This window comes from Aplysia californica, unplaced genomic scaffold, assembly GCF_000002075.1.
Source record: "Aplysia californica isolate F4 #8 unplaced genomic scaffold, AplCal3.0 scaffold00954, whole genome shotgun sequence".
NCBI classification, from domain to species: domain Eukaryota; kingdom Metazoa; phylum Mollusca; class Gastropoda; order Aplysiida; family Aplysiidae; genus Aplysia; species Aplysia californica.
This window is the reverse complement of record NW_004798224.1, coordinates 106,484-134,329: the sequence shown is the minus strand read 5'-3', so window position 1 is coordinate 134,329 and position 27,846 is coordinate 106,484. Positions and strand designations below refer to the sequence as shown.

Below are 27,846 nucleotides of genomic sequence, written 5' to 3'. Positions count from 1 at the left end.
GCTGGAAAAAAGCAAGACAGACAGACAGAAATAACAGAGAGAAAGAAAAGATGAAGAACTTACCAACCAATGGCACCCTCTAACCACCTGCTCATTAGGTGTGGCAGATGGCAGGAGACAGTACTGAGAGGGGGCTATTTATTATCAATGTAAATTACCAATGCACAAATAATAAAAATATGTCATGAAAGAGTTATTTTCAAAAATATAAACTCATTTTCCTTTTCTGTTTTCAGTGGTGCAGTGTGGAAGTATTTGACATTTGTAATGATTGTACCAATATTGTTGCGTACAGAAACTCAGCCAACACTACAGATAATGGGTACATGCTGCATCATATTTCTACCCCTACTCCATTACATTTTTTTCTTGTACAATTATTCACAATAAATAAACTGAGTGTGCTACAACTTAATACAAATAAGTGTGGAGCGTTATTATTAGTAATTCAATCAAAGGCCATGTCAAACATATGATATAAAATGTATGTATAATATAATATAAAGTGAAATATTGCAATGGAAAAAAAAGCTCCGAATATAAATTGTACACAAACTGTATAATTGATTTAAAAAAACAACACCAAAAACTTAAACAAGAGAGTGGAAGAGAAGGTGTGGGGTGTGGGTGAGCCACATTTAAAGTAGCAGACAAGTTGGAAAAGAAGAAAAAATAAGCACTGGAACAAGAGAGAGACAACCTTGCCAAACTGGACTCCGGAAAATCAAGGACTTTTCTCGATAGCGACATGCCAGATCCCTGGAATACTGAGGTGGGATATAATACAGGCTGTCAGACAATAGGGTTCCCATACAAATAGCTATTCAAATAAGTCTGCAAAATTGAGGTAGAAGGCTAGACTGGCTGTTCTTTTTCAAAATACAAAATGCCAATGTTACTGTAGGACTAGTGTGTGAGACAACTTTTGTTGGTGGGAAAGAAATATGTAGTTTTGGCCCGGGAGTTCAGCGGGACACACAGTCTTTCCTTGCCAGGAGAGCAAGACTAAAAGGGTGAAGCAGATAACCGCTTTCTTTTACAACACGCCTTACGAGACTACCAAGACACATGATGTATTCTTCATTGCTCCCCTTCCCCTCCTCCCTAATCCGTAAATCTAAACTGTGCTGGTAAACAGTTTTTCCAACCAACCCCAAATTCATCTACAAAATTTCATCCTATTTATCTCCCAGTTTGAGTTTTAAAAAGAAAGACACACTACTAACACAGAAATGAGAATTAAGGTGCAGAGGAAAAACTGGCAGAAGTAACAAAGTAAAAGAGTAAAGAGGACAATCCGCCCTTCTGTTCTGACTTTGTTTTTTCCTCGACACACTTTACTCTTTACTATACCTGTGCCTATATCTGAATGTAATGCATTTAGCCGGATATAAAACCTCAAACATTAGCCCAAGCACATTTCTATTTTGACCAGTAGTGATACAATGTCAGGTTGAGCACCAAGAAACAAGATAACATAGTAATAGACATGGAAACGTAGTTCGTCCGTGTAATTCTCTAAATATGTAAATTTGATTTCAAAAGAGAGACATAAATTCGATCATGATTTTAGTATTTAGATTGCATGACAAAAGCACAATTCCTGCTATAAAGCTATGCAATCTTTGTGTTCCTCATTGGGGAATCTCTTTTTGAGGCTAATAATGCAAAAATATATCTGAAAAATTCCAGACTTGCGCATTTATGAAAATGCACTGACGACTTGCTTCATAAAACACACAGTACAGTATAAATACAATAATATAAGAGCACCTGTCTTAATCCATTCAATAAGCCACACTTCATAAAATGCTCAATGGCTATTTATCATTAAATGATATTCAAAAGAAAAGTATTCTTCAAACAGCTTTGACGATCAGTTCAAATATAATAAACAGTGGAATCTGCTTTAACCGAACACGGTAAATCCGAACACAGATGAACCGCTAAATAAAATCCTTGATTCTTTTCTTCGTCTTTGCAAAAAATCTATTGATAACCCGAAATAGGAGCATTTCTAAACTGAAAAGAATTTTGAGGGTTAAGTCCTCTAAATTTTCACTGGCAACCTTCAACTACTGCAAATCATCACGTATTGCATGCTTCAAGACAGCGACACAGAAGACAAAGACATGAGGTAACAAGTGTGTTGATTGCGGGCCAGAGAGAGAGGCAACGACAGTGTACTGTTTGCCTATTAGATGTTAATTGCCCACATCAATATAGACCTTCACACTATGTTTAGGCCTAGTTACGCAGGATAGCAAATATGTATGTTGGTCACGCCATTTGCAGTTGGTCACTGCTCATTGTCTCTGCAAAGCTAGTTTACACAGGTTCTACACATGAGCATGTGGAGGCATGTGGTGTGTTTTATGATGTCGCGGACATTGGGCTTTCTTTCTCACTTTCTTTCCTTGTGACTGTTTGGCAGAATAAGCAAGCTGATAATGTCGAAAAGAAAGGACAATGCATACAATACAGCTTGCAGCTCAAACTGCAGTTACTGTGAGTGGTAGATAAGAAAACAACTTTTTTAAAAGTTGAAATTTGCCGCCAGTATAGCATTCCTAACTCCATGCTGTCGACAATCATCACTATTTCAGCAACTTCTCGAAACAGAAATCCCTGTTTAAATGAAAAAAATCAGGCAGTCCTGTAGCTTTTGGTTTAAGCAGATTCCACTGTATGTTCATGACCCATTCTCAAAAGGTTGCAGTACATGTACCTTAAAAACATTGCAACGACCCAAATTTTCAAATCAAATTAAAACACTGTTATAATGCCCTCCTGTCTAATGCAATCGATACCCCATGTTTTTTCCTTTTTTTAAAATAGTGAGTGTTTCACACCTCAATCAATACAAATCTGATCATTGAGGACACAGGCTGTTCTGACCCTGCCTATCAGGGTCAACCCAGGCAAAGAGGGACAAGGCCCAACAGAAAGACAGAGATACTCAATAAAAATTCTAGTCAAATGCAAAGTAAAAAAATTTTTCAGGCTGAAAAGATAATCAGACACAAGACTTGCACAGTGAAGTCGATCATCCGATCATCGTTTGAACTCCACTAAAGGGAGTACACAATCATCACAGTACGACAAAAAGATCATGCAGATACTATATATATATGTGTGTTTGCCTGCCTTTTTCCCCCACATAAAGGCAGCGCTTGCCAGCATCAATTATGCTGAAATATACAATATTTTAAAATAGTTACGGTGAGTTTAGTTTTTATTTAAATAGTAAAAGTTTTACGGCACTTCTTACACAAAAAGGTTACATTAGTGCTGAAGAATAGAGGTGTCAATGTTACAGAGAGTAACATACAAAGAAAAGAAGGAGAGATTTAGGACGATAGATGTTTGACAGTAAAGAAGGAGCAAACCAAACGAGAGCTTTCCACAATTTCCCATAAAATATCATCAGTGTCAAAAGAAAAATATAGTTGTTTCTCATGGTAAGAGAAAAAAAATAGAATCACACATTTTTCTTGCAATAGCAACAATATACACATACACGCTTATTCCTTAACTGAAAAAAAATCCGACTTCATTTAGTTTTTACATCTTTGTGGTTTGATGTAAACGGAAAAGAAAGCACTTCTTGAGTCAAGCTCATCTTTTGAAAACAGTTCACTCACAAAGAACATGTGAGATATACAACCACTTTCTGCACATCACATTAAAATAATTTATTATGATACAGAGACCAGAATTCAGTGAAAGAAAACATGTGTTTGTGGATTTTAAAAAATCAGAAACATCAGGGCCAGACTTTATATGATTTACAGCCACAGCCCCTTTTGCACCCCCCTTCCCTCCCCACCTCTCTCCCCCATCACAAGTGGAGTGGATGTGGCCAAGTATGTTTGCCAAAAGTAAAATTTGTATCTTTACAAAATAGCACTTCAGACCACTTGGGGCTTCTCCACTGGATTGTGGCCATGTCCAGAGTGTGAATGTGTACATCATACCACTTCTTCCGTACTGCGATATGTGCACCTTTCCATGTCAAAGTCCTCCCGTTTTAAAGACGAAAGATCGTAAGTTTTCAGACACATTGGCAACTTGATGTCTGAATGAACAGAATTTTTTAAAGATCTCTGCGCCGATCGATCACTTCCAACGAAAGACGAGGAAATCACAAAGTCATGAAAAGACGAAATATTCTGAATGGATCGCAAGTCTCTCTCCAAGGAGTCTCCGTCTGATAGCGACCCAGAGTCATCTGTAGAGATAGAAACATCCGAGGATGACCGCCGGGGCAGTCTGGGATTGCACAAGTCCAGCCTGGTGTGGCACGAAGAATCTGGCCACCCGTGGAGATTTTGACGAAGCTCCCACTTGTCCGGGGGCTGTGATGACACGGGTGGGGGGAAGTGGGGAGGGAGGGACTGATACGGCGTGAGGGGACCGCCGCTTGTGTCAAGGTCAGAGCTCCACGAGCGTGGGTCTCCAGTTAACGTTGCAGATTTCTTCTCGGGCGTGCCCTTGTTTGAGTGGCCCCATTCCTGGTGTACCTCTGCCTGAAGGATCGTGTGAGAACGACTCGGACTCACACCGTACGTCGGTAACGCGAGATGTGAGCAGCTGTGGTCCATCGAGACCAAGGACGAGTGCTGAGGCAAATCTCCGTCCGAACCTTTATGTCTGGCATGGGCGTGTCTCCGACAGGACGACCGTATATCCATGTGGACGTTATTGCAGAAGAAACAAGTGTGCCCGTCTAGCTCAGCGTGGATGGCCGAATCTCGCGCGAAACTGTCCATACTCTTGGACATTGTTTGAGTAGACGTGGGGTCGATGAGACAGCTGCTGGCCAGAGACGAAGGGAGAGAGTTTTGCCTGCCCTGGGACACGCCCGTCCCGAGGAGACAGAACTGGCCACACTTCTGTAGGTGTGAGGTAGCGCTGCTGCGCGGCAGTGTGCTGCACACCTCCGGGTCCACGGCCATCAGTTCACTGTGATGGAACGGCAAGTTCTTGGAGGTCGACCGGTGCATCATGTGGTGTGAGAGAGCTGACGGACTGACGCCAAGCGTGCCCCTCTCCACGCCCAGAACGTTGTCATGATTCTGGTAAGACATCACCTGAGGCGTCCCCGAGAGCATGAGAGGTTGTTCCATGGAGTTGCGACGCTTTTTCTTGGCTTTGCCTCGGCGCAGTGACCAAAACGGTGCTTCGATATGCTCGATACACTCATCCATCCACGCAGGGTTCTCTCTAAAGAACGTCTTCGCTTGTTCGAGCGTGGCCTTCAGAAGAGCCCCTGTCTCTGTTTCGTGGTAGTGACGTTCACACGAGCTGTGCTGAGAGCCAGAGTCACTCTTGTCAGATTCTGGTCCCTGAGCGTTCATATGGCTGTGCATGGCATGGATATCTTTCATCAGACAAAACTGTGTCGATGACTCTAACTGCGGGGGTATATCTGATGGGGTAGAGTACTCCATGTAAGCTGTCACAAACTTATTCATACCCAGCCCTTTCTGCTTCTCTGCCCGCATTTTCTCTGCAACATAATCCACCGCCACGGCAAAATAATCTGGCAGAACCCTGCTGCTATCCGACTTAAATCGAATTTTCTTTTTGGAGCAGCGAAGTCTAGCCCCGACAGAGCATATGACGAGGATGTAATCCGCTTCCTGTAACTTGTCCACCAGCCAGTCGTCGATTCCTCGCTCCATGATGTCTGTCTCTTCCAGAAGGTCAAGGGTCACTGTGACCCCACAAACCTCCATTAGAAAACCTGCCAGAGCTGCTACAACCCGCTCGTGAATCGGGCAGTCGTTGGCGTAGAGAAGTAGGACCACGGGTTGGGACTTGACACCAATGTCTGAGGAAACAATACAGGGGTGTTCAGTCTTGGACCAGACGGTAGGAGGACAGAAACATTTTTACATGGAGGAGTGTCAAAGAGAACCACATCAACACAGTAACAGTCATTCAGTGCTGGGACAAAAAAGATAGACAGATAGACAGAAACAACAAAGGGATAACAACAAAGAAGTAGGACACACCAGCACCACCTTCAAACCACCTGCCTTTCAACAAGAAGCATAAAGGAACAACAATAGTACAATAGTCAGGGAAAGAACCCCTTGTAAGGAGTTCCCACAGCAACAAACATAATATTTCATCTATAAAGGATTACAATAACAATAGTAGCAGGGACCACCAGATGTTGTAAGAGCAGACCAGAAAATACCGCCCACAAATGACAATGACAATGACAATGACAATCTTTATTCATCTCGCAGGGAGAAATTTGTCTTGGTCGTTAACAATGGCAGTAGACGTTACAAAGGTTAGACTTAAAGGTGCACTCACGCAAACGCACAACAAGACAGGACATTATGCCAAGTAAATACATGTCTCACGGGCTGGGACAACCCGCTCCGTAACACATTCATTCTCTCTCTCTCTCTCTCTCTCTCTGTTTCATTTGTAGCACTGTGTGTTCAGTAACCTCACTGCAGTTGGTACGAATGAATTTCTATATCTGTCTGTTCTTGCTTTTTTGGAAATGTATCGTTTACTGCGGGTCGATAGTTGAGATTCCGATGTCAGTGGGTGGCTATGGTCACTAAGCATTATTTCCGCCTTTTTTAGAACGTTTGTCTTGTGCAGATATTCAAAGTTACTTAGGTCTCTACCAATTGTTCTTGATGCCTTTTTTATCAACTTATTTAGTTTTATAATGTGCTGCCTTCCCAGATTGCTACCATAGCAAGTGATTCCAAAATTTATCAAAGTTTCTATTGTGGTGGTGTAGAAAATCTGAAGGATGGATGGATTCAGATTGAAAGACTTTAGTTTCCTCAGAAAGTACAGCCTCTGATTTACTTTTTTAACGATATTGTTTACGTGGTTTTGCCATGTCATAAAGGAAAATTAGTAAAGAAAATAAAACCCACTTCCTGCATGATGGTCGAAATAATCACGATAGTCAAGCACAAAGAGACACTGAGATGGCACACAATGAAAAGTCCATGCAATATCTGCAGCAGAAACTTAAACAATTTCGAAAGACAAGCCACCTTTCAACCTAGAAAAGTTATTTCAGAAGCAGGACACAGCATGCCATGGGCCATTGTCGATGTGTTCATAGCAACCGAAACAACCAAGTTCACAAACAGCAACACGGAGGTTGTACTTACCAACTGACATCTGTCTCTCAAACACACCATTTTCATCATTTGGAGTATCTGAGGAAAAAAGTTTTAAAAAGATAGTTAACTTATGTCTCATTTCAGACAGGGTGGTTTTCTGACTTTACCCTTCTAAGAGCGTCACAAGCTCTTGATCCTGATTGTATTTCACTACACAACACAGCAAATTGGTTGTCAAAAGTTTCAAACTTTTTTTGGAGAGATTTTTAAGAAATTCTCTCATTCGCCTAAGACAACACAGAGGCACATAAATTTTTTTACACCTTGTCAACCTAATGTTGTCCTTAGTTCCAGCTAATGTTTTTCTAAGGATGTGTCACAGAGCGAGAGATTATAAGAGCTCTGTGCACAGCAGAGGGTGTTAAAGTTAGAGCACGTGACATAGTAACATAGACTGTCTGGTTCTGATTTTTCTTAACTTACAAGCCAGTAAAGTGGGGATGGGTTGAGGTAGCTGAACGGCAAATACTTTTTTTTAAAATCGGAATTTGGGGTGGGGTGTTATGATCGTATTTTAAAAACACTGAAAAAAAAAAGTTTAGAAACCATAACCCTTTGAGCCCTGACTTCCTGAGGCTACCGTACCCCTCTGCCTGAACTCCACAGTGGTATATTACCAACATCCATAAGATCGTCAGAATCACATTCCACATCCCACTCACGGCAGTCCTTGTCATTACCAGCATCTAATTCAGACAGATCTTCAAAATAATCAATAACATACATCATGTGAAACAAACACTGGTTTTCGTGTACATTTTGTCCCAGGCTGGCCGGGTTGGAAATAAGGTTTCGCTCACCGGTATACCGGTGGTTAGGCGTACGGGCAGTTTCATGCACCTCCGGTCTACCAGTGGTAAGGGCTCAATGGGTTCGGTTATGTTAATGATTCTGCCAAATTCATTATGATGGGCAGCCCTTTGATGTCCTGACTTTCTCTTAGTTTCCATTATTTTCATGGTGTTTTTATGTTTTTCTGGCCGGGAAATGGCTTTTTCCTGTCTTCCCGGTTGAATGGGAACCCTGACATTATAATCAGTCCCTTCGTACAGTTGGTCAAATAACAGGGTGTCTACTGCTGACCTCACATTAAGATCAGCAGCAGGGTTAAACATTAAATACCAAGGTGAAAATTCAAACAAAAAAGAAAAAAAACAACAAAAAGACCAGACTGACTAAACACTCACATGCCAGAGCCCGTTGCCGAGCCCGGTACACTCGGTACAGGAGGAAAGTGAGGGCAATTAGTCCGACAACTGCGATGACGCCGAACGCCGTGCCCAGGACAACCTGCAGGTCCTGTTGGTACTCCTCTGACTCCTGGGACTCTTTGATGATGGGGCCTCCCCCCACACCTGGCAAACAGTCAGAAAAAATATGTATAATGAATTTCATTCACTTTATAGATTTACTTTCAGTTTCAGCCTGGCTTGTTACAGCAGCCTTGTCCATATCCTTCTTACATCAAAGGCAGGACAACATATTAGATCTGAAATAGTAGTTTAAGCATTCAGACAAGGCCCTCTAAATGGTTACCTTTTTCAGTCTATTTAACTCTGGGAAATTTTCAGTTTTCTGAAGTTATAAAAGGAAGGAAAAAATACTATAAATACGAAATTTTATTTTTTCAGGTCCAATTTTGCTAGATATAATTGTTTAAACACTCATGAAAATAACTTGGAAACAAAAGTCTGTAATGCATAGTCGCTTGACAAAGTAAAGTAAGAATAGAACTTTTTTTTTTACACAGTTTCATTCTTCTGAGAAAGAGAGCGTTCAAATACAAAATCTTACATAATATAAAATGTTAAAAATGTCACAATTCAAGTTTACGCAATGCTACCCAAGCTTCCCAATGACCATCTCTTTTATACTAGAAAAAACATAACATTTTCTATTTGTGTATTTCAATAAACCACAATTCAAGACAGAGGCATTTCTATATTCTATAGCAACTTAAAGGCTGATTTTCATAAAAAGAGGCATGTCATTTTTAAACCTGACACCAGTATTATCCCCACGTAAGAACGAAATCTCTTCACAAATATGGAAAATGACCTTTAGATAACAGAAACAAAGGTCATCAAAATGCAATAAACGAAACATTAACAATAGAATCTGGCTCTTATTAAGATATCAGGGTTTCGGACCATCTTGACATTATCTGAACTTTCCACAAACATTTCTTTTTCTACTGATGACTCACATCCCCGGCCTGAACGTCTCTAAGTAGAAAGAACAAAATGGAAAGGACATGATATTTGTCCCCCTTAAGTCTAAGCCAAATCATTTTCTAGCCACAGAAACATTTCAATGACCTTTCAGGGAGGTGTCTGTCTCTGAGTGAGTACAACGCCTCGCTAGACATACATGTGACTAGGACCCATTTAAATATCTTTCTTTTTAATGTAGGAATTTTTACACCCCTATTGACCCATTTTAGATCATTTAGGAGGCCGGCTTTGACCCTGCCTGTCAGGACCAACCTCGGCTGTTGGGGATACAACAGAAAGACAAATATACTCGAAAAAAATTATCCCCACACAGGAGTTGATCTTTTGTGAGCGACAGCAAAGTATCGAACTGCTTCACCACAGATGCAAGTGAAGCATCTGTGGTGTTAAAATTACCTGAAGACTCTTTGATATGAATTCTATTCCCAAGGGGGGAACTTTTTTTTTATTGAGCGTATCTGTCTCATAGCTAGGAGGCTGTACCCCGCAAGGGAGTCAGAGGCAGCCCACCTCCTGCATGATGAAAGTTATGTTAATGGTGAATAAAATAGTTATCCTCCCTGAAAATTTAAGAATTAAAAAAAGTTTAAGAAAGTGTTTTACGGCACTTGCAACACAATGAGGTCATATAAGAGCCGAAGATTAGAGGTGTTACAAGAGAGTAACAATTACAAACACAAAATGGAAGGAGGGGAGATAAGGACGACAGATGTTTGATGGGAAAGAAGGAGCAAAGCACACCAGAGCACCCGCCAACCACCTACAACTAAAAAAAAACCCCAACTCATCAGGATGTCATTTTGAAAGAAAGGTCAGCAATGCGGGTTTGGAATGTCCACATGTTCTTACTAAACAGCACCATTCTCTGAGATGAAAAGATGAGACAGAAGACAAAGTAGTCATCGCCATAGGGTGCCAGACCAGGAGCAAACCTTGGCAATCACAGCTTGGTATTTATTTCTTTGCTCAGATGCTCTTTAAAAAAACCCAACCTGAAATTATCCTGGTCTTTCATCATCATCTCTCTCTTCAGGTTTTCAAAGAAAGTTGCTCTACATCCACCTCTGCTTACACTTCCCTTTCATTTGTCCAGTGAGAGCAAGAAGCTCAAAGCCTTTTTGTACATTTAAGTGTCCAGAAACTGCATTCGACTCTTCCTAAACTAATTGTTTTAAACTCTTTCCAGATGTAGTTTTTTTTTGGGGGGGGGTCATAAAACGATATATATTTCTGACTTGATTTGGGTGTACAGGTGATGTACAAAATCACTTTATGTGTATATATATGCATAGCCATAATTCAAAAGGTAATATGTGACATCAAACTGAAGGAAATTGAATGAAAAATATGTTCAAACATAAACCAAGGATCAATTTTGAACATACATCAAGGATTAGAATGGGTGATGGTGATATGAAAAATATATCTGGACAAAAAAAAAAGTCTCATCAAACATGAGAAAGCAAATCAGCATTATCGCTATCTAATCAGACGCAGCCATGTTCATAATCCACACAATTTCTGAATGCACAACTTTTCATTTGAAAGCAACGTTACAATTTTTATTTAAGTTATGATATTTCTACCGAGTCCCCATTACATCATTATGTTGATGCAAGACTGCAAGAATCAATTCCCTTGTTTATTGCCAAACTGACTCTTTTACAAAGTATAACTAGATGTTTTCATTCCTTAAGTCCTTTCCACGTTGTCTAGTAGCAATAGTAAATCCTAATAAAGAGTTTATAGAGAGCAGCCGCATGTTCTTCATTTTACCCCAACCTCATTTCATTTGCGATTTGTTTCCTTCATGAAATTCTCAACAGTCTCCTAAGAAATATCATTTCTATTGCTACAAGTTTACTATCACTGTCCTTGGTGTCAACCCTATGTCAGAGAAGCTGCCCCACTAGGTTGCTGTACTGTCTATTGAGGGAGCCGAGGACTATTTATCTTTGTTTGAGGAGCCAGAGTCAGAGTAATCTTCGGTCAGAAATGAAGTTGAATTAAATAAACATCCTACCATCAGTTGGTGGTGTGGAAGAAGAGGAACCTGTCTTGTCACCTGCAGAAGTAAAGAAATCAGAACGTTAAAAGACTTTTAAAAATCCTTGCAAAACAGTAAACAACATGCAACACGTCTGATCAATCTTCGGCACTTATATGACCTAAATTGTGTTGCAAGAGCTGTAAAACGCCTTCCAAAACAAAAAGTGTACCATGAGTACCTTCTGACTAGGCCACTAGTTAAGAAATTATGTTTGAAATAATAAGTAAGAATGAAATGTAGAGTAGTTATTAAGAAAGACAATGAAAGTTGAAAGAGGAGGAAATGGTCCAGAATTTGAAACAATCTTATTTAATGCAGACTTGATTCATTAAAGCTTTTTGGTTCAGAATTATTAGACAAATATTGCTGTTCACTCCTATTCAGCAGAATGATAGGCGATTACACACATAAATACAGAGTCATATATGACTTTCTTAGAAACAAGAGTTCAGTGCTACTTGATAGTTACCCTTGTTAGTACTGTTTGAAGTTCAACACTTAAAACACACATCCTGCGGCACTAAAATATTTTGCACTTGAAACAATTGATTCCTATCCACCAACATGGATCCACTCATTTGCCATGGATCTACCTTTAAAGTCAACAATCAACGCTGGAATATGGGTCAGTGATCAACTTGCTCAATGGGATCAAAAAGGAAGTCTTTAATTCCAGCTGACACTAACCCACTTGCTACCACAGACATTGTTATCTTTACAGAAACCCTTTCAACACTAGAGACACTTGAGAGTGTGAGTGATGTGAACAAAGATAGATCACACTTGACTTGGAGTCTACATAATTTGAAAAGTAGACACCCAATCAGAGTAGTCATACAACAATGGATTCCTGCTCACACTGGGATACCGAGAAATGAAAGAGCTGATGCTCTAGCAAAGAAAGAAGCTAGACTCCCTTAGCCTGATATTCTTTCTGATTACACCACCTGCTGTCAAATGATCAAGTCAAATCTCAAGGAAGACTGGATGAATGCTTGGGCCACAGGTACGACAGGAAGGATGATGTGTATGAATAAACCACTGGTCAAAGATCCAATCAGTGAGTTGAGGAGGGCAGATCAATCCATAATCTTCCAACTTAAAACACAACATGTACGCCTCAATCAACACCTCAACCGAATTGGAGTAAAGCAGTCTGCTGCCTGCACACTATGTGAATACCCCTCGGAGACAGTGGAACATCATCTGTTCTTCTGTAGAAAACTAACTGATGGGAGGGGATGTTTTCTTCCCAAGCTACCCCACACATCTAACTGCCTCTACTCCTCAATATAACAATTAGAACAGACATGCAGCTATTACAGAATGGCATCTTGTAGAAGAGTCACCCTCAGATGCTACTGGATCGCTAGCAACAACATAACAACAACAAGTTCAACACTTCAATTGTTTTCGTAACTAAGAGATCAAAAGTCAAATGACAATGTTTGCTGAACATTGGAAAAACCAGCAAAGTTCTTTCAGAGAAAAAAATATATTAATTTCAATAAGACAAGACAAAAATGCTTGCGTTGCTAATCATTTTCAGGCTGCATTTTAGTGGCTCATCATTAAGCAATCATCATCATCCAGTGCCAGATCTGCGACAGACATCGGCGATCATGATTTTCCATTCATTCCTTTGCTCGGATGCTCTCAGAAAAGCTACGTTTCCCTGATTTTTCCGTTACCCATTTGTTTAGGTTCCCTAAGTATGTTGTTCTGGGCCTACCCCTGCCTCGCTTGCCCTCAATTTTGCCAGTGAGAGCTAGATGTTCAAGACCCTTATGTCTATTCAGGTGTCCCAAAAACTGCATTTGTCGTTTCCTGATTGTTTTTAACATTGAGCGTCCCACGTGGGCTTCATCAAGCACTACCTCATTTGATTTCTTTTCCTTCCACGATACTCTTAGTAGTCTCCTAAGAAACCACATTTCTGTTGCCTCTATTTTATTTTCACTGTCTTAAGCGATTGTCCAGCATTCACAGCCATATAGAAGGGTTGACCAAACATAGCATTTCCGGACTTTCATTTTGGTGTTCATTGATATGTTTCTATTTTTCAGGATTGGGCTCATTTTATTGAAACTAGCCTTAGCCATTGCAGTTCTCCTTGGCGGCCAGCATAACCCGGCCTGGCTGGCCCGCCTGCTGATCTTGGCCGGGGACGTGGAGCAGAATCCGGGACCCCGTTGGCCCTGTGGAGTATGCGGCGACAGTGTGCCTGCAAAAGCAGTATCGGCCCGATGTCAGGAGTGTCTTCTGTGGATCCACCTCCAATGCTCTGACCTCACCCGACAACAGATGCTAAGCCTGCCATCAACGAAGAAGGGAAGACGCATTACCGCAGAATGGACGTGCCCCTCCTGTACGATTGGAGCGGCGCAACATCCGCTACGAGCAGCGACACAACCCGTCTACACACCTCCAACACAACTCGACCCAAACCGACCCATGACTCGACAACGGCACGTCAGACAATTGCGCCGTAAAAACCGTTGCACGGACTCTAATGCCAGGAACCATGAGCGCACCCGCTGTATGAAGAAGGAGAACAATCGAGCCCTAAACATCCTCCAATGGAATATCAGAGGCCTGCGCAGTGCCAAAATTGAGCTCCTTCGGCATATCGACACCAACCACCCAGACATTATCTGCCTTCAAGAGACATGGTTAAGCCGAAATATAGACATTTGTGTGCCTGGTTACTCTATTGAACGAAGTGACAGAGATGACGGAAACAATGGAGGCGGGGTCGCGACATTGATTAAAGATGGTATTACCTACCACCGATTCCATGATGGAGTAGTTGCCAACCCCGACTCCACAACGGAATTCGTAGGCACACTCTTGTACTTACCCGGCAGAACCCTTAAAGTCGTCAACCTGTACATCCCACCACGCCACAAAGGTAACTTCGTTCCCCACGTACTCAAGACTGATGCAAACACCATCGTCGTAGGCGATTTCAACTGCCATCACCCTTCGTGGGACCCTTACGTCGACCAGTGTGCCACCGGAACAGAAATTGATGACTGGGCCCTCGACAATGATATGATTGCCCTCAATGACGGCTGCGAAACAAGAATCGACCCGAGCAGTATGCTCAAATCAGTCCCTGATATTTCCTTCTGTCATGTTTCACAGGTTGCTTATGTCTCTTGGAAAACCAGTGACACCCTGGTCTCTGACCACAAAGCCATCGAAATCAAACTCTGTAGACACTCTGCCCCCACCCGTAGAAGCAAAGCCAAATGGTCCTTCAAGAAGGCTGACTGGTCACTGTTCAATGCCCACATGGAAACAGAGACTTTAGCAAATGACATGCCTAACATGACGGACGCCACAAAATTAAACACGTGCCTAACTGAGGCCATTTTAAAAGCAGCCAAACAAAGTATCCCTAAGGGCGCTCGTAAACTTCCTAAACCCTTCTGGAATGAGGAAGCGGACAAACTGATAGAAGAAAAAGTGCAATTGAGGAAAAAAGCCATGGCAACCAAAACACGAGAAGACATTGGAAACTACCAAGAGGCGTCTAAAAGAACCACATCCCGCCTAAACGAGATGAAGCGCGACTGTTGGCGCAACTTTACCTCAGAGATGTCCCTCTCGACTGACCCTCAACAAGTCTTCAGAGTCATAAATGCCATCTCAGGCAAGAAAACCCCCTCCACCGGCAGTGCACTCACAGAAAACAATAAAACCCTAAAAGGAAATAGAAGCAAGGCTGAAGCCTTTTGCCGTGAATACGCCTCAGTCAGCCGCCTAAAACTCGACAAGGCAGACAAACACCGGCACTACCAGCTTAATGAAAAGCTTAAACTCCTCCCTATTGACCAGAACACAGGCTATGATTCTCTCCTCACCATGGCTGAACTGACAGTTTGTATAGGAAAGCTGAAAAACGGCAAATCTCCCGGGCTTGATGGTGTAACCAATGAGATGATCAAACACCTCGGACCCATCGCAAACTCTGCCCTGCTCCGTCTTTTCAACCTATCATGGGAAATGGCCATTGTCCCAAACAGCTGGCGACGTGCCAAAATCATACCAATACCCAAGAAGAATAAGCCTGCAGGAAAGATTGGGTCCTACCGCCCCATCAGTCTCACCAGCTGCCTTGCTAAGCTGATGGAGACCCTCGTCAAGAACCGCCTGATGTTCTTTCTGGAGAGTAACAACTTGCTGAGCAACAACCAATCGGGCTTCCGCAAGTTACGGTCTACTGAAGACCAAGTCCTGTGCCTAACACAACATATCTCCGATGGATTCCAGGCTCGTCCCAAAATGAAACGAACTGTGCTGGCCCTCGTGGACTTCTCGCGTGCCTTCGACAAGGTATGGCGCACGAGGTTAATGGAGAAGATGATTGAGAAATCTACTCCCAGCCGCATCACCCAATGGATAGGTTCGTTCCTCAGAGACAGATACGCCTGCGTCGAGCACGGCAACGCAACAAGCAGGCTTCGCCGTTTCGAGCAGGGAGTCCCCCAGGGCAGTGTCCTGTCCCCCACACTGTTCCTTGTCTTCATCGATGATATTGAAGCAGGCCTGCCTGAAACCGTGAAGACGGGACTCTATGCTGATGACTATACAATATACGCCACCAACGAAGACATAAATCAGGCTGAAAACAGTGTCCAAGCAGCCATAAACATACTTGAGCAGTGGGCAAAGCAAAACAAGATGGAGATCAGTACGGAGAAAACAGAGTGCACCCTCTTCACCACCAGCACCCACGAGGCCAAGCGAAAACCAACACTCTCACTCAAAGGCGCCCCCATCACCTTCAACTCCAACCCCACCTTACTTGGGGTTACACTTGATCATACTCTATCCTCCAACGCCCACATCCAAAACCTTGAGTTAAAACTGTCCAGCAGACTTCGACCATTGAAAGCCCTTACAGGCACCACCTGGGGTGCCTCCAGGGAATGCATAAAGCCTATATATTATGCTACTTGTCGGTCAGCTATCGACTATTGTGCCCCTGCCTACATGCCTCTTGCCAAACCCTCCAATCTGCAGAAACTGGAAAGAAAGCAGAATGAAGCAGCAAGAATCATCACAGGCTGCTCAAGGGATACTCGTGTGGACAGCCTCCTCATCGAAGCAGACATTTTACCACTAAGGCATAGAGCTGATGCCTTGACTGCCATCTCATTCGAGAAGTCCATGCGTCTGCCTACAACGAACCAACGCAAAGCCTCCGCAACAAAATCAGTGCCCACGCGGACAGGCAAGTCGAACTGGAGAAAGCATGCCCAGAACCTCGTAGCCGAAACTGAACTGGATACGTACCCACGTGAGGAGCTGGTTGTTTTACCCCCCACACAACCGTGGAAGGCTGCATCATACAACGTGACTTTTAGCACCGATCTTGTCGCCGACTGCAAACGTGCTAATGAACCAGCTGTCAGGAAAGCAGCAGCAGAGGCTACAATTCGTTCGCTCCCCCTGCCCGATGTAGAAGTCTGGACTGACGGTTCAGCTGAGCACGGTACTGAGTATGGAGGAAGTGGAATACTGATCAAGACCGGTGATACCGAACTCGACCAACGTGTACCTGCGGGCCGGTATTGTTCCAGCTACAGGGCCGAGCTTGTAGCTCTCGACACAGCGCTTGACATGCTTGTGGCACTACATACAGCAGGCAACCTTCCGAACAGTGCACGCATCCATGTATACACTGATTCTAGATCAGCAGTCATGCGCCTCTCATACGGCCCTACCAACCAATCGGAAAAGGTGGCCTGCTCAATCTGGCAACATCTGCACACCCTCTGTCAACGCTCTGAATGTTCCATCCACTTACAGTGGATTCCAGGCCACGCCGGACTGGCTGGGAACGAGGAAGTTGACAGCATCGCCAAAGAAGCAACAGCGCTTACCCAGATTGACACGCCAATCGATTTCTCGACAGCTAAAGCCGTCATCCACCGATCGACCCGCGCAAAGTGGAAAAGAGAGGCGAAACCCAAACTGCCGTTTGCCCAGCCGCCGTCATTCCAGCTTGAGGCCTCGCTCAGACGACAGGACCGCCGGCTTCTCTCCCAAATGAGAACTGGTGGAAAATCGCCCAAGCTGAGATCATATCTCCACAAAATTGCGCCAGCAGACAACCCAGATCCGTCCTGTCGAGCCTGCAAGGAGGAGGACGAAACTATGGACCATGTGTTCCTGAGGTGTCCCGCCAGCTATCGTGCTAGAACCCGTCTGCTGGGACATTTCAGTAACCCACTTTCAGCACTTTTTAAGGAACCCCGGGCGAGTGTTGAGTTCCTGCGTGCTGTCGGCATCGCTGACCGCTTATGAAGCCACAGCGCCAGAAGAGAGAGAGAGAGGGTTCTCCTTTTTATTTCTGCGGAAGATTTGGCATCAGATGTTATCATATATCCTAGATATTTAAACTGTTGTACTTGTTTGATCTTTTCACCTTTGCTAATGAGATTACAACTAGGATTTGCTGCTTTTTTGGATATTACCATGCATTCTGTTTTCTTTACATTCAACAATAATCCTTTATGTTCACTTTCTTTTACAACAGTATCTAGAAGCATTTGAAGGTCCTTTTCGGAGCCTGCTATTAAAACCGTGTCATCTGCATACCTGATGTTATTAATATTTTCTCCATTAACTTTGAGGCCTGGACATTCTTCTTTGTTTCTAAGAATTGTTTCACTGTACATGTTAAAGAGGTCTGGTGACATAACACATCCTTGCCTCACTCCTCGCCTAATCTGCTCATATTCACTGTATTCTCCATTAATTCTTACAGCAGCGTTTTGGTCCCAGTACAAATTTCTGATAATTCTTAGATCTTTTCCATCTATGTCTAGCTTTTCCAGTATTTTAAATAGCTCATCATGTCGAACTTTATCGAAAGCCTTTGAATAATCTATGAAGCATAAATACAGATCTTTCTGTGCTTCAATACATCTTTCCATTAACATTTGTAAAGTGAATATAGCATTTCTGGTGCCCTTGTCAGGAACAAAGCCGAATTGTGTTTTAGATATCTCTGGTCTTACACTTCTTCTCAATCTTCCCATTATTACTCGCAACAATATTTTTGTAAAATGACTCATAAGGCTAATTGTTCTATGCATATCACACTCAGTGGCACCTGGTGTTTTAGGTAAAGCTATAAAACTGACTTCATCATATCTTCTGGGATCTCACCGCTGTCATAAATAGCATTTAGGAGCTTTGTTGTTATTTCAGTGCCTAGTTCTTCGAGCGTGACAATCACTTCAACTGGAATATTATCTGGCCCTGTGGCTTTTCCTTGTTTCATTTTCCTAATGGCAGCTTGTACTTCTGCTTTCAGTATTGGAGGTCCATTTATTTCATTCTTTATTACCGGTTTTTCTCCTCTATTATCTTTGAAAAGTTCTTCTATGTATTCTGACCATCTGTTTAAGACATCCCCGTTGTCCATTAAAATATCCCCTCCCTTTGATCTTAGGCATCCTGTATTTGAGCATCCTTTTATCCCACTTACTTCTTTGATTTTTGAATGCATGTATTTGCTGTCTTTGCTTTGGTTCTTCTCTATTTGTTGACACTGATCGTTTATCCATGTTTCTTTTGCTTCGTTGTATTTTTTCTTTATTTTCCTGTTTAAGATGTTGTACTTTTCTTCATTTGATTTTGCCTTTCTTCTCTCTTCCATTAGGTTTAATATGTCCTGGGTCATCCATTTTTTATTTGCTTTTTTAGCTTTCGGGGGGACATTTTCTTCCACAGCTTCCATTATTGAGTCTTTCATTTTCCTCCATAGTTCTTCCGATTTAGTAATGTTTTCCAAAGCTTGAAATTTATTTCTTACATCTATGGAGAAATGTTCTTTCATTTCTTGATTTGTCTTTAAAAGACCTATGTCAGATTTATGTTCATACTTTGACTTTTTGAGTTTCTTTAGTCGTATCCGGATTTTACACACGACTGGTATATGATCACTATCACAGTCTGCTCCTGGCATTGATTTAGATGATTTTATTGTGTTTCTAAAACGTTTCTGAAAAAGAATGAAGTCTATTTGATTTCTACTTTTATCGCCAGGACTCTTCCAAGTGTATCTTTTTCTTGGGTTATTTTCATACCAGGTGTTTGATATCATAAAGTTATTTTCTCTACACCATTCTACCAGTCGTTCCCCACGTTCATTCTCTCTACCCAGTCCCCATGGCCCAACTATATCTTCTATACGTGTACTTCCTACTTTGGCATTAAAGTCTCCCATGACCACCCTTACATCTTGCGATTTTCATTGTTTCATTGCCTTATCAAGGTCTTCATAAAAAGTCTCAATTTCCTCGTTGTCGTGCTCTGATGTTGGTGCGTATATTTGGATGACACCTATGTCAAAAGGTTTTCCCTCTAATTTAGCCACGATGACTCTATCTGGAAACGTTCTTTCATTTCTTGATTTGTCTTTAAAAGACCTATGTCAAATTTATGTTCATACTTTGACTTTTTGAGTTTCTTTAGTCATATCCGGATTTTACACACGACTGGTATATGATCACTATCACAGTCTGCTCCTGGCATTGGATAATTCTTAGATCTTTTCCATCTATGTCTAGCTTTTCCAGTATTTTAAATAGCTCATTATGTCGATAAAGTTAGACATAGATGGAAAATATAGACATAAAGTTTTTTTAAAAAACAACACAAAAAAGTGTGTCAATCTTGAAGACATCTAAAAAAAACATGCAGTAGACTCCAGGGAGAGCAGATCTGAAACAGAACAACAGTTACAACCATGAGTTGCAGGTAGAGACAGACCTGCCACATCCGCCATTTCTTCCCTTGATTTGAACTTTTGAGGGAAAATTCCTATTCAAGAACTTCTCTCAGAAGGAGAAACTTCCTGAACAACTTAAAGTCTCCCATCATCAAAGTCAAAGCAGCCTGCAGATGGATGAAAATAAAAATATTCTTCATTAAGTACAAATATAATGCAACACTGAAATAACAATCATTGGTGACCATTAGTTTCATGTCACTCTATGAGAAAATTTCACAGTTTTAGTGATGGTAAAAATGAAAGCAGAAAGACGATAAAAAGTAAAAGTCCAGAAATTTGCTTCAAACAAAATGACAATCTCCTATATTTACAAAGTAATATAATATAAACAAACAATTTCCACCCCTAAATCACATGACTAGCAGTCTTTGCAGCACAGCTCCCTGATTTTTAAGTTAAGGTTACAGGTCAATAAATTTTGCAAAAGAACACCCCTGAGACACAGATCTACATAAAACCGATTGAAATACGTGAGGCATTGGGATGAAATCAGGCCCTCGTCAAACTAATGGAATCGAAGATTATATAGATCATCTATATTATATCTGCATTTTTCCGACAGTTTGACAATTTTTCTGTAAATTTCGTTTTTTTTGGCTCAACGCCTTTTATGTCAATTAAAAAAGATATTTCTGTGTGAATTTTACTGAAGAACCTGATTAAACGCTCAACAAATAGTATGTAAATATTCAGTGTCCAAGGATTCTCAAGCTTCGGAAATCAACAAATTTTGGTTGCCATTTTCTTGCTAATTTTACCTCTACAACCAGGCGTCCATGACCTCTTTCAATCGCAAATATCTCAGCTTCTATTTTTAAGATTAGGCCGGCTCTATTTCTCTGAACGCTCGGGAAAATAAACTTGAACTCTATCTCTCCGAACTGTTTCCGATCTTTAGATTTGTTGAAAATATACGAATTGAGTGGCCCATGTGTGTGTGTGTGTGAGTGTGTGAGCATAAGGTGTGAACGGGGCGTGGAGAGATTTTTTTTGGGTCGTGATGCTTACATGAAGGATCTTGCTATAAGGATGACTAAAGCAAAATAGGTTACTGCCAAGGTCGAGCAGTCTGGTTTTCTCGCTGCAGTACTTTTTGAAGGCATTTTCAAATGAAGTAATAGTCCAGGAACGTTACCGCTACCACAATTGAAGTAGCTGAATTTTTCAGATATTAAAATCTCTAGCTCTAGAAATTGAATTCGACGCAAAAAATGCTTCTTCCCAGTCCTCGCAGAATGGCAGATGACGCCTAAATCTCACAAATAACCAAAAAATCCAGAGAGCGGAAACCGTTCGGAGAAATAGAGTTCAAGTTTATTTGTTAAATTTTGACTTTCACTCCCACACACAGAAGAACTGCTTCAGGGGTCAAACTGCAGCACTGTTTGCTGCAGATCACACATAAAGCCACTAAAACTGTCGCAAATCAATTATTTTCAGGAAAATTTCAAATCTTACTGTAAAATATCAAATTATGGGTTAAAACACGGGGGCATGCCCCCCTGTAACCCCCAGATTTTCTTTGGAGCTCTGATTGGTCCAAAGCACGTCTATTCTATAGCTAGATATGATTTTCTATCTCAATTAAGAACAATCAAATATTTCAAAAAAATTTTAATTTCCGACGGAAAAGAAGTTGATATTCGTGTTCAGCGAATCAATATTTAGTAGAAAATGGACAACTGGCAGCTAAGTTTGAGACGGGAGGGAAAGTAAAAATATACCGTTTATTTTCCTGAGCGCTCGGAGAAATAGTCACTTCGTTTTTTTAAAAAAGGCAACTTCCGGTTTTGTTTCCGATTGTGTACATGATGTAATTTATGTCTATGGGGTAAGGCCGGGACCACTTCTCCCGAAGAGTCCCTGAAGTCTGGTGATAAAACAGTTTAGTTTAAATTTCAGTTTGCAAGGCTAGGATGCTACTTGTACTCAGAAATGGTGACTTAAGTGTCATGAGGTAGCAGCTCAATAGAGTCTAGTAGAAGCTGATCTAGATCTAGATCTAGAGTACTTAGTCTTAGAGGAAGTCAACTGAAAGTTTGTCATTATTCTCACCCGCGGGTGAGAATAATAGTAATATATTGTTATTCTCACCCCAGTTGAGAATAAAATGAATATTATTCTCACCTGGTCTGAGAATGCAATGGATTTTTACTCTTTAGGCCTACCTGGGTGTTGAGAATGTGTAGGCCTAGCTAGATCTAATAGGATGACAGAAAACAATTTTGTGAATTGTAAGAGTGACCTTTCGTGATCTGCCCCCAGAGCGCTGGCCGATTTTTCTAGGCTCTCGCAGGGATTGTTATAGTTTCATTTTTGGCTGTGGCTATGCTTACGGCTCTCCCGTACGCATAGTCTCGTGGCTATGCATACGGCCCTGATGTGTGTGGCCCTTAGATTTAGATAAAAGTAGAAGTATGCTCACGGCCTTGATGATCGCTCAGCTGGACCGCGTCACTTTATCGATCGATATCTTCGCCAAGACAAAGATCGTGTATAACAAGATTTCACTCCTCTATATAATTGAGCCAATTAAACGGACTTTGCAATCAGAGTTACCCTACTTGAGTGAAAATATAGCCTCTATAATAAAAGTGAAATAGAGACGCTCTAAAAGATCAAGATAACTTGCCAAGTCATTGGTCCCTATTTATAACTTTGATCTGTAATTTACTACGTCCTTTTCTGTAAGGAATGCTGAAATTTTCCATTGAAAAAAGGTCAGTGTCTCTATGCCCTTTATAGCTGCGCGCTTCCCAATCGAAGTAGGTCATCCCTATATAGGCGCTGCGCCCTTCCCGGGTAGCCCGGCTCACTCCCTTTATAAATGGCCTGTGCGCTTTCAGGGTTTAATTTTGTCCACTTCTAGTTTCCAGTTTGATAGTTTATGTGCCGCCTACAAAGCCTAGCTTATTATATTATAGTGAAGTGGAGGGCCATACACATAGCCTCGATGCTATGCGTACTGGAGGGCCTTACGCATAGCCACGAGGCTATAAATGCGTAGGGGAGCCTTGCGCATAGCCACTTCGTTCATTTTTTAAAATCTTGAGAGTATGCATGCATATCTTCACCAAAACCCAAAACAAGTTTATATTCTAAATTCAGAAAGAAATTCACTTGCCAGAGTAGGGTGTTTTTAAAAATAATAGCCTTAACTGAAAACTGTTTAAATGAAATAATGTTAGATTCTAGATCTAAATCTAGTAATTATAGAATCTAGATTTTAGTTTGTCATTGTTGTAATGTAATGTTAGAATTAGCATTTGTTTACAACACAAGAACATGTTATCCCTAATTAGAACAGAGCACACGATTATTTTTAAGTAAGGCACGCAGTGCCTTGACCCTTCACATTTTTTTTCTTGATTAGTTAAACCATTTAAGAGTAAAATTGTCCATTACAGAACCAATAAATAGCATGGCAACAAAAGGTGATGCTATTTGCTCAAAAGATAGATAAAAAGTTTCCCCCCAAAAAGATCTTAGTCGCCTCCCGCGCTCGAGAGCTGGCCCGCCTATTGGCGATTGTAGTTGCCTCGATTGTAGTTGCCTCGTGCGCTCAGCGGAGCCAGAGAGGGAGGCGAGTTTCGTCACCTGCAGCGCTCAGTGACAGGGGTCCTATGATGCCCGAAACGAAATAAAACGGGTGCGAATAGTAGGCTGTCGTTATTCTTACCCGGGGTTAGAAAAGTATCAGTTTTATTTGGGTGAGAATAATAATCCAGTTTATCCTCACCCTGGGAGAGAATAATCACTCCGCAACTGAAAACGACATCTGCTTTAAGGGACGACCGGCCAGCTCTATCTCGAATCCTAAATATGGGTTTTTATCTATCGGACTCGGGTCCGAAAAAATGTTTTATTTATTCGGACTCAGCTTCTAAGCGAATTACGTGAGTGTAAGGAGGTTACATAATATAACTGTCGTCAGGGGATTTTACGTAAAACCAGAATTGGAACTAGAATTGCCTACTAGGACTGCGTAATTGTGTCAAAAGTCAAAACACTGCACTCTCATTAGATCTACCCAATGGCAGTGTCTAAGTACACGGTAACCGACAACTAGGGTTTTTCCACCACCAGAACAGCATCATCATTACTAGCACCACAATTTGTCTTTCCACATTTTTAATTTGATTTTGTTGTGTTATAATTTTTCTGTAATTATTTTTTTTATCACATCGCACAAACCCGACAGCTGCGGCGTGTTCCCAACACCTCTTCCCCCAGAAACATGCGATTAAACGTAGAAAGACGTAAACTATTTTTAGGTACGGCGCCCATCTTGTTTGACGTCAGACCAGGATACCCCTCCGATCACGTGACGACATCTAAGTATAGCCAACCGCATGGCACCAGAGATGGAAGAGTCTATCAGGGCTCCCCTTTTCAGGCCAACTTAAGAGGTTGCTTCACACTTTTGGTTTACTATTTTATGGGGTATTTAAACCCTTGTTTTAAAAACTTAAAGGGTAAAAGTCAATATCTCAAAATTTTATAGTAAGATTTTTTGCTTGCAAACATTAACAAATTTTAACTCACACGCATATTCACACAGACACACATAGAGTGACAATGACTATGATTGAATGTAAACGATTTTAATTAACTTTTATTAAGAAATAAATGAGTAGAAATAATTGACTAGAATTAGAGTTGTGTCCTTTTGGAGGGGGGAAGAGTGATGGTGGTTGAGCAGTTGGGTCTATCAAAAATAAAATAAAGTTGACAAACCAAAAGGGGTCAACTCCGACTATAATACTCCAAGTAAATAAAAGACCTGCCACTCTATGAAATCTTAAAGTCAGGATCTCAGTGGGGCAAAAAATCTGGACTTGGTGAAAAAAATCGGGAACAACGACAAATCACCTAGGTCACTGCCAAGCTGACGTAAAAAAATTCCAGGGGATTCTGATGTACGTGTGTGAGTGTGTGCTCTTTCACGGGTGTGTGTGTGTGTGAGTGCGCGCGTGCCTGTGTGTATTTATCATTTTTTTAAAAATATCCTGAAGTATCATGTCAAGGTCTCATAGTCCAAGTCCAAGTGCTTTAAACGCCCCCCTCCCCTCGGATAAGTCCCGAAAGACGCTTCAACCAGTGTGCATGAACTTAAATTGACCCCGTCAATGGACGGTCCCCGACACACACGCCGAAGTCATGTCATGTGGTGTGAACACGCGATTGAAACAGTTTTACTGAAGGGTCTTGATGACGGGCCCGACTAATCAAAACTCGGACAAACCATGTTTTGGTGAAAGTAGATCTTGAGAATGTCTACAGTCGGAATGCCAAATCAATACTAGTACTTCCATTATAGTTGAAATAACACGTGTGAGCAAAGATCCAACACAACTTTTGGTGAGTCAACTACTAAAATTTCGACATAGACATAGGAAAATAGTGCTCCCAGTTTCTGCTGGCAAAAAGTTTAACGAGTGCTTCCCTCTACAGAAAAGAAGGCAAGAGTAAGATTTTAGAAAAGTCTGGAGTAACAGGCGGAACAAAAAATTTATTTAAAAAATAAATCAGGGTACACGTGATCAAAATCGGAATGCTTGAGATTTAGGGCAGGGATGAGTGGCAGGTTTGGAAAATAAACTGATTCATTATTCTTCAGAGTCATCCCAGGGTTCACATTCCAGTCTTTCCACACTTTCGATGATGGACATTTCATGTTTACTAGTGTGTTAAAGAAGGATGGAGGTAATCTCACGGCAGGGCTAAACTCAAGGCACTGGCGCTCATATATATGACCTTATGCAGTTGCGAGCGCAGTAAAACCTCTACTAAAACAAAACTCAAGGCACGACACCGGCAAATGTGAGCAACCAGAACGTGGGCAGAGCTTTGTGCATAAGCCAGCCTGTGTTGCCGGAAACAGCACGCAGCTGATAAGTAGTTCGATTAGTCAACTTCTTCTGACACAGAAAGTGACTGTCGTGCATGTGTGTGAGTGTGTTGTCAACACTGACTCGGCTTTGGGATAGAGAAGGGCGGAAATGATGCTTGCCAGACGCACACCACCTATGTTTTAAAGTGTGCAAACCCCCGAAACGAAATTATATAGAGTAAAGCTCACGCACAACCAAAACTTAAAGGGGGGTAATCTGCAGGTTTAATGCGTAATATACGCACATTTGTGCATAAAGGGTCTATGTAAATGTTTAATCTACACCACGCTCTCGCAAGTTCTGATGGCCGAATAGACAGCGCGTCTGCGTTTGAAGTCATGCAATGATTTTAGGAGCGGTTCGATTTCGGTCCCGGACTATTTTTTTTCTTCTTTTTTCCTCCTCCCAACTGACCAACAGTCCCATAAATTATCATTTGTAGAGCCGCTTTGAAGGTTGTTTGTTTTTTAATGCAGATATTAGTGATGAAGAATGCAGGAGAGAGAGAGGGGGGGGGGGGGGTAGATCTAGATCTAGATCTAATCCTCCAGTGTCTTTGTTACGGCAATTTTCGTACACTTGAAGATTGCGAATGTCTTTTCGATGAACGGCCGTTTTTCCTCTGTATTGGAGTTAGAGGAATTACAATTTGAAGAAGAACAATGTCTCTCTCTCTCTTTCTCTCTCTCTCCCCTGTCTCTGTGCATCGCTCGCATTCTCTTTTTCTTTGTATGTCTCTGTGTATCGCTTGCATTCTCTTTTTCTTTGTAAGTATGTCTCTGTCTTTCTTTCTCCCCACCTATTTCCCACTCTATCTTTCTCTCGTTCCCTCCTGCCAACTGGGGCAAGTCATATATATATTTTGCTAGCACTTCCCCCTGCTCTCTCTTTCTCTCTCTCTCTCATCTCTCTCTTTCTCTCTCTCTCTCATCTCTCTCTTTCTCTCTCTCTTTCTCTCTCTCACACACACACACACACTACCGGGTCTGGGTGCTGAAACTTTCCGAAATCACAAAAGAGTTCCCCTACCAGGTCTGTGTACTTCGTGACTTTGTTCCCGGTCACCGGGTCTGTATACACTTCGTAAAATTAAAGCTCACATCTCCACTGTGGTCATTTATATTCGAAAAAATGTTCATAAATGCTGGATATATTTAGGAACAAGGGTTGGAAGTCGTAACGGACGTCATGCTGGACTCAATTCAGAGGTCCAAAATAGGTTTTAAGGGATATTTAAATTTTCACGTATTTTAGATTCTAGATCTTCTAGATTCTAGATCTAATCTCTTTTACTCCAGATTTAGATCTAGGCCTCCTTTCCTTTTACTAAATTACTAGAATCTAGTCTCTAGATTTCTAGATCAAGCCGAAGGAAGGCATTATAAGGCACGAAAATAACAACACGAACAAGACACCAGTCAGTAGTCAGAGAGTTGCGAGAGGCTGCATACACAAATAGATCTACACACCCCAATCCATAGATCAAAGCGACAGCTTTACGGGTTCAAACGTACCAGAGGATGGAACAGTATAAAGAACCGTTAACTTGCGGGTATACTTTCAAGGGCGTTTCTAGATATGTTGAGTTTTCTCATGTTTGTTGATGATCCTTTATTAGGCCTATCCAAGGGGCAGGAAAAACACAGGAACCAGGAATTGCTTTGTACCCCCAGATTTTTCC

General features: G+C 41.6%; 1 protein-coding gene across 1 annotated transcript; it reads right to left on the bottom strand.

Annotated features, from left to right (window-relative positions):
- Window positions 1-64: 64 nt before the first annotated feature.
- LOC101852736 lies at window positions 65-27,846 on the bottom strand. The gene is made up of 6 exons (XM_005110853.3): window positions 27,680-27,846; window positions 20,250-20,375; window positions 11,430-11,471; window positions 8,360-8,527; window positions 7,161-7,208; window positions 65-5,836 (listed from the first exon to the last, which is right to left on the bottom strand). The coding sequence occupies exons 2-6, from the start codon at window positions 20,263-20,265 to the stop codon at window positions 3,972-3,974; spliced, it is 2,139 nt and encodes a 712-aa protein (XP_005110910.1). The 5' UTR covers window positions 20,266-20,375; window positions 27,680-27,846; the 3' UTR covers window positions 65-3,971.